Raw genomic sequence first — 12,664 nt, forward strand, 5'->3', positions numbered from 1 at the left:
GCTGTCATGACTAAATCTTTTCCTGATTAAAATAGACCAGGTTATTACTGACCTCAATTTTAAAATTGCCCTTATTTTTTGTGTGTGTGGGAAGAGATTATCTCATTTAAATAAAGCACCTAAAGCATTTCTCCTCCCTCTGTCCTGTCAGCTTTTGTAGATCCCTGAGGGTTGAAGGATCGTCTAAAAGCACTGTGATCAGGCTGAGATGACAGTCTTTAGTCCTGGGCTGGGAACCTTTTGCTAAAGCAGTTAACTTATTTGGTGCCATCCTAAACCAAATGCTGTGCATCAGTAGTGTCAAACTCAGTGAGAGAGCAGCATGTTGACTTAGAAAACCACAAATTAAACATTTCCCAATTCCATTTTATTGTATTTTGTATCATTTACTATTTATTGATTGGGGCCCTGCATGCTGGGGACTTGGGCTGCGTGAGTTTGATACCTCTGCTGTACATCTTTCATAGTAGGAGCGTACCAACTACAACAGCAGATAATGTAAGTTACTGGCTTTCAGCGAGTTCTTCTGCGAATGCTCTCTTTTTGGGAACGACCAGCTGTGATGTGCTGTGGAAATCTGAATTAGACAGACCACTAGTTTGTTCTCCTTTGATCTCCTGTGATCTGATACCATAGCCCCAGAAGTTTCCATATTAGAGTAGTTTCAGTGAAATGCTGTGGGAGGGGCACATTAGCATGGTAATGATCATCCCTGCTTGTGATCTGGCAAATGCCCTTAATCTTTCTTAAAAGTTACTATCGTGAATATTTGTACTATGTGAAAGTATCTATTTAGATTCCATAAAGCCCTATCAAGGGTGAGGAACCTGTGGCCTCTAGGCCACAGGTTCCCCAACCCTGCACCTAATCAATTATTTGCCTTTTAAGGGACTTTTAAAACTTTCTTACAACCTCACTTTGGCTAGATATATGATACCAGAGTACAGTATTTTCCTTGTAACATTCATTACCGTGGGACTTGAAAAATAAAATATATAGCTAACATTCTACAGATGCTGGGAAGAGAATTGATTGGCTATTTGGTCTCTGTTCATGCCAGTAGAATTCTTATGATGCTTGTGTACGTGTGTGTGTGTGTGTGTGTGTGTGTGTGTATGTATATATGGTATAGTATAATCTTCTAAATTTAGCATCCTTGGAGTTTAAGTACTATATTCAGACATCTAATTTTACTCCACATTTTGCATAAATAGTGTTTAAGGTGAAGACATTATATTTAAGATGAGTTTTAAATTTTTAAAACAACTTATAGCATCTAGCTCCTCTTACTCTTAACCACTTTGCCCTCTGACTAAGCAGCCCGTCAGTAAGTCCAGCATCTCTTTTCTTCTCTACTCATGAGAGACCTCTTGCCTGTCACATTTGACAGTGGTATCAGGGTAATGGGTGCAGTTTAGAGGCAGGGTTCTAGTTCCTATTCTGAGTCCAGGCATGCTGCTAGAATCTCCCCATCCTTCTGTGACTCCCATTGGGGTTTGAATGGGGATGAGAGAAGCAGCCATGTGTCATTCACTGTGTTCCTAAGATCTAAGGCTGTCCCGAGTTACTGTCCTTCAGCACCTCCAAAGTGACTTAAACACACAGTTAGGCCTGAGAACCAACCCTTCTCTCTTGAGTACCCTTCAGGCCTACATCTTGAAGGGCATATCTCTCCAGGGTTATGGTGGACAGCTCTCTTATTCTGTTCTAGCCTGGTGGTTGATACTGGTTGAAGAAATATCTCCACTCTTACTCCTTGGACTAAGCCCCCATAGCTCTACATGACCAGTGTCTTCTAGTTATTTGTTCGTAGGCATGGAACCCTCCATTTTTCTGTGGTAATTCTTGAATCTTGCCTAAGTAACAAAACAAATTTATTCTGTTTGGGCCCTGATATCTCACTTCTCTTCTCCCCTCTTCATAAGGGTCAAATAAGTGAAATGGATGGAAAACAAGCCCGCATCTTCAGAGCTGCAGAAGTAACTTGTTGGGGAGGATGTTGTAATTTGGAATCTCATTTTGCCCAGGTCCTGGGACATGTTGGAAGCTGACCCTTGGTACAGAATCCACAGCACTTTTACCAAAGTGTTCTCGTTGTCCCCATGACCCAGGGCTAGAAAAAACTAGCTTAGACTAGTGTCTCAACAGTTATTTCTGTCATTTTTTTATATACAAGTTCCCTGACTAGACAAACAGCCTTATGACTTCTCTGTAGTTAGAGTAGTGGTTTTTAACCAGGGATCCCTGAGAGAGAGAGAAAGAGTGTGCGTGTGTGTCTGTGTATGTGTGTGTCTGTGTTTATTTTTTTTCAGTTTAAAAAAACCCTTATTTTACGTTTTTCCTATCAAGGCAGAACAGAACACAAAACAGCACACTATTTTTGAGAATGCTGAGTAATAGCTAAAGTTCCTTGAATCTAAAATGCAAGTTTGCTTAGATGAACTTCACACTGTTCTGTCTTCCCCAATGTCCTGCCTCCTTCATCTTGCAGATGCACTATCAAGCCCTAACTCTGGATTCAGCTCCATCTGTTACCCCTTCTCTTGGGGAGAGAGTTGCACAACCATTCTGACCAAATCTACCAAGAATTCACGCCATCTCAGCTGGGCCTTCCCTGTCAAGACAATCCTTTAATTCCTTCCTCACTGATTCTCTAGCCTACTCCCTCCAGAGACTATTTCAAACCTTTTTTTTCCTCAAAGCTCTCACAACTTGGCTTCTCCTCTCAATGAAGAGATGGCTTTTGCCATAGTCACTGCCAGCCTTTCTACTTGTACCCGGGATCCTATCCCTTTCCATCTTTTTAAGTAGATTGCCCTCACAGTTGTTCTCTTCAGTCTTTTCTATGTGCCACCTTCCTCCCTGCTGCCTACTGATATACCTAGGTCTTAGGTATAAAAGGTCTTAGGTATAGAAAAAATTAAAAAGGCAAAACAAAAGTCAAAATTCTTCACTTGGCTTTGCCATCCCTTCCCCCCAGGCTGTACCATTCATTATCTCTTCTCTTTTTAAGAAAAAGCTTGCCTGTACTTCCTCTCCTCTCACTCATTTCTCATGTTTAATTTTGATAGTATTTCAATATAATTGGTTTCCTTTTACAATATTACAATTTTTTATGCATTTAAAAACATGAGATGGAAGTTGTAGATTTCATCAGACTACCAAAGGGGTCTGTGACACAAAAAAGTTAAGTTTGAGCTGGTAGATTCCATCCTTATCCTGAATGTGTTGTTTTTAGCAGTCATTGCTGGAAGCAGCTGGTGGGACAGTGAAACTGGTGGGTCTACACAGAATAAAACAGCCACATTTTAGGGACTTACTGACGGGGGGCTGGGGTGTGAAATAAACAGGCCATGTAGTCCACTTCATTCCTATAACAGATGAGGAAGCTGTGGAGGCCAGCTCTAACCCTGGGTGCTGGGACTCGCAGGCCTTTACTCTGCCTCACTGCTTCTCTGGCTCTTACTGTGAGGGCATCCTCTTAGGATTCTTCTCTAACACTGATGTAGCCCAGGTGCACTCTTTACAAAAACGTCATAAGCAACCAAAGAAGCTACAAACATAGTGACACTTGGAAGATTTTTTAAAAAATTGAATAGAGCACCCTTGGGAGCCTGTGTGTGCCCTCCCTCATCCCCCAGGAATTGAATTGAAATGAATTGAAGTTACAAAAATCAGAATAGATTAGAGGTCTGCTGGCTCGAAGTTTACTGTTGTGATTTGCTAAACCAGAAGATTTACCGAATTAGAGAACTGTACAGTGATTGTCACAAAAGGATCTTTTCCTTCTCCCATATGTAAATTTTTCTGAATGTTCCTCACCTCACTAGGTCCTAAAGCATCAGTGGGTTTGTTTTTGTTTAGACTATGTGCTACCAGAGCTTTGGTTTTTATGAAATTCAAAGAATTGATAGCCAAGATGGTCAGATTTCCTAAGGGAAACCTCCTGAGAAGCTACTGATCTAGATTAGCTTCATTGTGGTGGTAGCAGCAGGAGAGAGGAATGTCATGTCTGAGACCGAAGACAATAGAGAACAGTATCCTTGGGAAGCTTGCTTCTGAATGTCTATCAGGATGATTCTGGATGCCCGTTTCCTTCTTTGTCTTTGGCCTGAGTCAGGAGAGCGATTACTTAATTGTGTGTACTAATCATTAAGCCTTTATTCACTGCTTATGGGCCAAGTTCTAGGAATACAGAGACGGCTTCTGCTCTCCAGGAATCTGCATTCAAGAACCATATACATCTACGTATGTGTAGACAAAATAGGACATATTTAGGGAATGTGTGTAGACAGATGAAAGTCTGAACTGATAAAATTATTTCTGTGTTTTTCAACCTTTTACTTCTAGTGAATTTGGTTCAAAAATTATCTTACTTAAGCCAATTATCAAAGTGTTGCCAAAACTCTTTGAGTCCCGAGAGAAGGCTATTCGAGATGAGGCCAAATTAATTGCTGTGGAGATTTACAGATGGATTCGGGATGCTCTGAAAGCTCCGCTACAGAATATAAACTCTGTCCAGGTGAGGTCCCACCGCCATGTTTGTCATTGGCCGCATGGCATAGAGTAGAGCCCTTCTGGTGCAGAGGGAAGCTGTGTCACGGGCATGGGTCTCAAATACATTCTCACGTTTTCTTTGTCCTTGTGACGTCCTCAGAGCATCATTAATTCTTTTCCCCTGCTGATCCTCACCCCAGTCAGTTTACTACCATTCGAGTAACTAATGGGATAGAACAACATCCTTATATCCATATTGCTGGACAGGCCCTTAAATATGTCATGTTAGGTTTTTATTGTGTGGAGTTACTTTTTGAAGGATGACTCCTAAGAGATGCTTTGAAATAGCAGGATAACTGTATGAGTAATCTCTTGTTTTCATTTTCTGTAACCACACCAAACTGGGAAGGACTTTTGCCCCTTTTTCTCAGTGGTTCATAATAAACACAGTGAACATTAAAAGTTTAGGCGGTTTTGGGGAGAGCTTGAAGATTGATATCCAGTAGCACATAGGATGCAATTTAGATTTTCATTTTGTTGGGTCTACACAGAATAAGAATATATCATATGATGGTAATATTGGCTAGTGGTGATGAAGATTTGGAAATAAGTTCTAAAACAATTTATGGTTTTGTAGTTGAAGGAACTAGAAGAAGAATGGTGCAGACTGCCTCCAGGAGCTCCTAAGCCTACTCGCTTCCTCCGCTCCCAGCAGGAGTTAGAATCCAAGTTGGAGCAGCAGCAGTCAGCTGGAGGAGATGCTGAGGGAGGTAAGTTCTTCACTTGCACACGGGCCAAATCCCCAAGCCTCCTGGGGTCTCTCTCCTCATCCCTGTCTACGAGTACCCTGGCTTCCTTTAAGGCATATTCTGGTGCCTTCCCTCTGTAATCTTCGTTCATCCTAAAGATGACTTGTTTGTCCGTGGGTATCTGCCTGTGGTCTCCCTCATCAGATTGTGAGCTCCTGGAGGACTTGTTGAGTCCCTTTTCAGTCATATCTCATTCTTTGTGACCCTATTTGGGATTTTCTTGGCAAAGATACTGGAGTGGTTTGATATTTCCTCCTCCAGCTCACTTTATAGATGAGGAAACTGAGGCAAACGGTGCTAAGTGATTTGTCCAGGGTTAAGCCTCTAGGAAATGTCTGCAACCAGATTTGAACTCACGCAGATGAGTCTTCTTGACTCCAAGCTCAGCACTCTGTCCACTGTGCCACCTGACTGAAATGACTGAACAGCCTCTTCCCCTTTTTTCATCTTCAGTGCTTAGAGTGCCTGACACATAGTAGGAGCTTAATAAATGCTTAGTGACTGACTGATCTACCTCTTCCCTCTTGTTCTCTACCTACTGACTTTCTGTCTATCCTTTTAAACTCAATTCAGAAGCCATCTTTAGGGATCCTTGTTCTCAACTACCTGCTTTCATGGCCCTTTGCTCTGTGTGCTGATAACACACACACACACACACACACACACACACACACAAATATACATATACATATATATACACACACACACACATATAAGATAGTGGCTTGTCCACATTTTGTTTCTCCTCTGGCACTTAGCACAGTGCTTTGTATACAGTACACATTTAATTTATGTAGCCCTTTGGTTTTAATTATGAAGCTGATTTTTTGACCTTGATATAGAGACCAGCAAAGGTAGACACGTTGTCTAGGGCTACTGGAGATCAGGAAAGGGTCTGATGAATGCTCCACTCCTGGTTGTTTCCTTTCTGTCCCACAAGATCCAGATGAGATATAGGAAAGGATTGAAATTAATTGTTTTATTTACTAAGTTTTCTCCTCTTTGTAGGAGGTGATGATGGTGACGAAGTGCCGCAGATAGATGCTTATGAGCTCTTAGAAGCTGTGGAGATACTTTCTAAGCTTCCCAAAGACTTTTATGACAAAATTGTAAGTTACCAATAGACGTGCTCTTTTTAGATGGTTTCGAAGCAATTACCTCTTGAGTTATAAGCACTTATTAAAGCTTATTCCTTCTTACAGTCATAGGAGAAAATGGTTACGATGGTGCCACTGAGAGTAGTTAAACTTGGCTTGGTGTGTGATGACTGACTGGTAGTTGTGCTATAAGGCTTTGAACATCGTCACCACACCATTACTGCAGGTGTTCTAAGGAATTTCTATGAGTCATCTTAGTGACATTCCTTGACTGTTGAGATTTTTGCTTAGTATCCCTTTCTTAGATAAATAAGCAGATTTGTACAATACTCTACGGCAGCTCCTCCTGTGGTGCTTGCTCCCTAAAAAACATTTGATAACCAAACTTCCTTAAGAAAATAATTTGCGAAGAAAAAAACTGTTGACATGGCCTTGGTGTTGTATGCTGTGATGCTTCAGTTGCTGCCTGAACTCTTCAGTTTACCCTGCTCTTTGTAACCGCCATGTTGTTCATACACTCAGACTTGTCTCTGTCAGGCGTGGAAGCTGAGCTTTCTGAACATGTAAATACTGTATAAGCTACACATGACTCTTACTGTCTTACCTGCAGGAGGCGAAAAAATGGCAGGAGAGAAAAGAAGCACTAGAGGCTGTAGAAATACTGGTGAAAAACCCCAAACTGGAGGCTGGAGATTATTCAGATTTAGTGAAAGCACTGAAAAAGGTAAAGCTGTGTTATTGGAGCCTTATGTCTTCCAAAGAGATGCTAGCATTGCTTATTTTTGAAGCAGTAGAAGTATGATCAGTAGTACTTCTTGAGTAAGTAAACCGTAAATGTTTCTCTCCTAGAAGTGATTGCTTAATTCCTTAGGTTAGTTTGAGATGCTGATTTAAAACTCTTTTTTCAGCTCTTTGAAGCGGTGAGTCATTATCACAGGTATTTTCAGACCGCTGGCAGGTAATGGGCTTGTTATGAAGAGGATTGTTTTACTCCTATAAATCTTCAGAATGGCCTATTTAAAATGGGTTCCATTTAACAGAATGGAGTTCAATATGAGAGCAGCGCTTTTGTTTTTGCTGTCAAATGGGCAAGAGGATGTGGCTCTGTTTTTAATTATTGAGGCCTAACTTGAGTTTGGCTGTAGCTCTTTATGCTTAATGGCTTCATGAAATTTGAAAAACAGCTCTAGCCTGCAGGGATAAAAGTACAGAGTCTGAAGACAATTTGAGAGGAGAGATCTCTGCTTCCAGATGTAGGGGTTTCTCCCTCATTGGAGAGCTTCAGGAAAGGTGATGAGTTGGACCTGATATCTTCCAAGGTTCCTTCCAGCGTTATGCTTGGCACAGGGCCTTGTAACACTTATTGACTGACTGAGAGTCAGTGACTGAGGCCTGCATTTGTGAAAGTGAAGTTAATCATGAACAATGTTTAAAGTATCAGCTCGCTCCAGACTCCTGATACAAGAGTACAAGCCTTGTTCCTCAGTGATCTTGGGACTGGGAATGTGAATCTAACCTCGCAGCATGAATCTTCTCACTCTCCATAGACAACAGACTGTGGCAAAATCCAGGGCAAGGGGGAGGCCTTTTCTTTTATAGGCCAGATTGCTACAGAAAAAAGCGCACCAGGCCTGGAGCCTGGCTCTGATACTGACTAGCCCAGTGCAGTTGGACTTCTCACCTTATCTCTGGTTCTGAGCAGAGAACATTAAGTACTTTCTGGGTCCTTCTCAGTTCTAATGGTTTGATTATTTCACTCCTTCTTCTGTGACCCACAGGGGAAGAAAATCAGCCCCTTCGAGTGTTTTCTATTTTGTCTTTTCACCTCTTTTTTTCTTACTCTTTTTTTAAATTATTATGTTGCTATATGTAATTATATATATTTTTTTACATAGACATAAACAGGCATGCAATATGTATGTTCACATGGGTATATAAGTTTTTTTTTTAAGTTTTCAACATTCACATTTAGAAGATTTTGAGTTCCAAATTTTTTTCTCCCTTTCGTCCTCTCCCCCAAGATGGCATGCAGTCTGATCTAGGTTCTACATGTACGTCATATTAAACATATTTCCGTATTAGTCATGTTGTGGAAGAAGAATCAAAACAAAAGGAGGAAACGACAAGATAGAAAAAAGCAAGCAAACAAACAAGAGAAAACTCTGCGTCAGTCTGCATCCAGACGCCATGCATAGTCTTTCTCAGGTTGTGGAGAGCATTTTCCATCAACGACATTTCATCTCCTTAAATTAAGACTAGAGATCGTAATGTTTGGTTACAATTTTTTACAAACATGTTTGAGCTGTGTGCTGTGGCCCCTCCATTCCTTCAGTTCCTTTATGCCCAGGGAAGAGAAGGAAAAATGGTGAGAAAGAAACATCGAAAAGAGAAGGAAGAAAACTTAATGCAAGAGGTCCTTCCCATCCCCCTCCCCCTTTCTTTCCATGCTTAAGGGAACTGAAGCATGTACCTGAGTACCGAAGGGTGCTGGGAGCGTGAGTCCCTATAACTGGTTTTCTCTCCTTAAGGTAGATGAATTTTCTTTTCTTTTCTTTTTGAACTCTCTTAGAGGAGGATGCTTCACAAATGATTTTTTTGTCCTGCTGGATTTCTAGTTGATACTTTAGTTGCTGCACTACCTGGGTTACCATGTTTTCCTTTAATTTTGCTCTCTTCTGTTGAAAAATACTTTTTGCATTCCCATAGCCTCTTTTACTTATCAAGCTCTGCTGATGTTTCCCCTTTTTTAAACTAAAGAGAAGAGAGTAGAAGGAAGTTTAGAAAGGGTAAGGCAGTGTTGGAACTACCATTTTAAAATGGATTTTTTTTCCCCCATTAAAACCAAACTTTATGTCGTAGAGATTTATGATTTCATATGCAGTCCTCTTTTTCTGCATTTTTTATAGTGAAATACTTGTGTTTGTTGATGTAGCTGAAGTTCATAATAAAAAATGGAAAATTCTTTAAAAATAATATTCAAGCATTTTGTGAGTTGACTTTTTAAATTCGCTGTTTTCAGTTTTTCTAAGATTTTAAACTTTTTGTCATTCCTTTTTCTTAAAAAAAAAAATCAATATCCATATGATTTATTTCCTTATTTTTCATTTCCCCACCAGAATTTTTTCCTCTGTTACATGACTTGTAGTTTTATTGCCATTCCATTAAATTCAGTTATGCTTTTTTAATAAAGATTATTAAAAATTTTTATTTGTATTTAATATCATAAATATTGACAGACATATACATTTCTTTTCTTCGTTATAATTATAGGAAACATATAAACTTTATAATTGAAGATTCTCTAAAAGCTGAAGCATGATACACATGTAGCCTGTCATCATCATCTCCAATTATGCTTTAACACTATTAGGCACAAATGGGTTTGTATAATGGAGACACTACTAGAAGGGGCCTCACAAAAGAGACTGCAGCATGAGGCTCACACATCCACCTCTTTTTCCAAGGAGATGCGACAGTAGCTTGGGAAACATCTAGATCCCCCAGAGGACATTCCAGAAGGACCTGACAGCAGTCATCCATGAGTTCTTCAAGCCTCACTTTTGCCCATGAATTCAAACCAAAAGATTGCCAGTATGGGGTTCTTCAGGGAGCTCCCTCCATGATTACTGTCTTCCTGTAGGCCAGTTTTACATATCTTATTACACACTTGTCACCTACAGGGTAGCACAGGCTGCCTCATTTTTAGCCTCTTGACTATCTCCAAAAGGGAGGAAGTTGACAGTAGGAAGTCAGATTTTCATGTGCCTTTTGGCCTTTAGGGGAAAAAAGGAAGAAAGAATAAAACGATTTGGTATAAATTGTGAGTGGATCCCCAAAATTCGTTTGGCTGCTGAAGAAGAAATACGCCAGGGAAATATATATATGACGGCTTAGCATAATGACTTTTGTGATGTTTCAAAAGTAACGTTTGTGCTAGACTAGAACTGTTGTGTCTTGTTTTTAGGTTGTTGGAAAGGACACTAATGTCATGTTGGTGGCTCTGGCAGCAAAATGTCTTACCGGGCTTGCTGTTGGGCTGAGGAAGAAGTTTGGTCAATATGCAGGCCATGTAAGTAATCATTCATTGGGTGTGGGGCATCTTGAAATCAGCAGGGAGAAGAGCAGGCCACTTTGTTTTGTTATATGAACTTAAAAAAATAAAAATACTTGGCATTTAAAAAAACACTTTTGACTGACAAATGCCATAGCCTGTGTTTTAAAAGAAAAAAGTTACTTTATTAGTAGAAGAATAACTTGTAAATATTGCTTCACATTTATTATATTCTCAACTATCATGTTGGTATGTATATACCCAGCATTCTAATGAAAAGTTAGTTGTAACAAATAAAGTGGCTTTGTTGATATTGAATTGAGTGGTAGTACTCAGATCAAAATAGTTTAGTTTTATTTTACTCTTTAAAAATTAGAGATTTTAACTAATTGATGCCATTTATATTAGGTTGCACAGTTACAGACAAATTATTATGAGGATATGAAATCTCTCTTAAGGAGGCAGCTGAGTTCATTAAGTTTAATAACTTCTAGACGTGTTGTTTTTAGCAAACAGACCATTCTGTGTGATTATATCTCTTCATTGACCTTGAGGTTCATGTGAGATTTGAAACTCCAGCGTGGGGTAGTTGATGCAGTTTGGCATTCTGTTCCTGCAGAGTTTTCACTTTCGATGGGTTCAGATTCTTAGCTAATTGATCATTTTATTGTCGAGGTTAATGTGATCATTCCCGCTGAATCTCTCTCTCCTCAGGCATGTTTTGTAGGATGTGGTTAGAATACTTAACTTGACATGCTTACAGTATTTAGACCTTGCTCCCTCACCGCATTAAAAATAATTTCAGAGAATCTTCTTGTACTGCACTGGTTCAGAATAAGCATCAGGATCCAATTTTTCTCAGCTTAACATTATCTAAGAGAATGATGAAATTTTGATGTAATTTTTTCTATTAGGAGCAGTTTTTTTTCCCTAAGATTTTATAACTAAACTGAGGATCGGTACACTTCTTTTCAGTCTGAAATCTAATGGTAACTTTTGTAACTAAGTTTTCTTTAGAAACTGAAGAATGCCACCGAAACTACATCACAACAGAAGGAAATGTTTTAATAAAAATAGAGCATTTTTTTCTTTAAAAGAATGTAAAGAGATAGCTTACTTAATATCTTAAATAACACATTGACCTGTTATCATTATACAAATGTTTCTTAAATTAATCTAAGCAATTTTATGGTGAATTTTAGTAGCTTTATTTAAGCACTTCTTGATTTAGATTTGAAGTTTATGGTTTTTTATTTTCAAAAAAATTTGAATTCTATGATCTACATTTTAATAATTGTTGCCAATTAATACTTAATCTCTTATTTCATGAACCATTCATATAAAATGGATTTTTTTCATACCAGTTGTGGATGGGACTTTTGGCCTTTGAAAAGGTGTTCCATACTGTTTCATAGGTACTGGGAACATGGGAAAGGGAATAGTGAAACATGTGACTTGACAGATTTTTAATTGTTGAATTTGAATAAACTGATCCAGCTGTGATCTCTCATTTACATGTGTGGGGTTTTTTAACCTTTTCTCAGTCAGGTTTTTTCTTTTTTTTCATTTCCTCTAATGGGACAGGATAGATCTCTATAAATTTGCCTGTATATCATAGTTCATTTTCCATCAGGAATTGTGAAATGGTCTCATTCACCTTAACTGCCCCTTTCACAGGTAGTGCCAACCATCCTGGAGAAGTTTAAAGAGAAGAAGCCTCAGGTGGTCCAGGCCCTCCAGGAAGCCATTGATGCAATCTTCCTAACTGTGAGTTAGTCACCTCTAATGCTGTGGTTGCTCTAATTCAGAATTGATGGGTGTCCATTGTGTGACCCTGACTTGCTGTTCTTTGACTTCTTTTGAAGACCACCCTGCAGAGCATCAGCGAGGACATTTTAGCTGTGATGGACAACAAAAATCCAACCATCAAGCAGCAAACGTCCCTTTTTATTGCAAGAAGTTTCCGACACTGTACTTCGTCCACGCTGCCTAAGAGTCTGCTGAAGCCCTTCTGTGCTGCTCTCCTGAAGGTGTGCACTTGGTGTCAGCGCCATTTCTAGACTTTCACCAGTACCAGGGCTGGGGACGTTTGATGTAGCTCTTGACTGTCACTGCTTGTGATCCATGGAGCATCTGATGATTTGTTTCTCCTGGCTGTGTGGCTGGGACAGGACAAGAACAGTCATTGAAATTAAGCTCCTTTGAGAATA

The 12,664-nt window shown here is 39.6% G+C and overlaps 1 protein-coding gene across 1 annotated transcript in view; it reads left to right on the top strand.

The window, feature by feature from the left end:
• CKAP5 (cytoskeleton associated protein 5) overlaps positions 1-12,664 on the top strand; it is a 67,265-nt gene that overhangs the window by 9,225 nt on the left and 45,376 nt on the right. The window contains exons 5-11 of the mRNA XM_072617613.1: positions 4,351-4,522; positions 5,135-5,267; positions 6,315-6,415; positions 7,014-7,127; positions 10,368-10,472; positions 12,132-12,221; positions 12,320-12,484. Of these exons, the coding sequence (XP_072473714.1) occupies positions 4,351-4,522; positions 5,135-5,267; positions 6,315-6,415; positions 7,014-7,127; positions 10,368-10,472; positions 12,132-12,221; positions 12,320-12,484 (880 nt within the window). The remainder of the gene's footprint in view (positions 1-4,350; positions 4,523-5,134; positions 5,268-6,314; positions 6,416-7,013; positions 7,128-10,367; positions 10,473-12,131; positions 12,222-12,319; positions 12,485-12,664) is intronic.

The sequence above is a fragment of the Notamacropus eugenii genome, chromosome 6 (assembly GCF_028372415.1).
Source record: "Notamacropus eugenii isolate mMacEug1 chromosome 6, mMacEug1.pri_v2, whole genome shotgun sequence".
In the NCBI taxonomy this organism is placed as follows: domain Eukaryota; kingdom Metazoa; phylum Chordata; class Mammalia; order Diprotodontia; family Macropodidae; genus Notamacropus; species Notamacropus eugenii.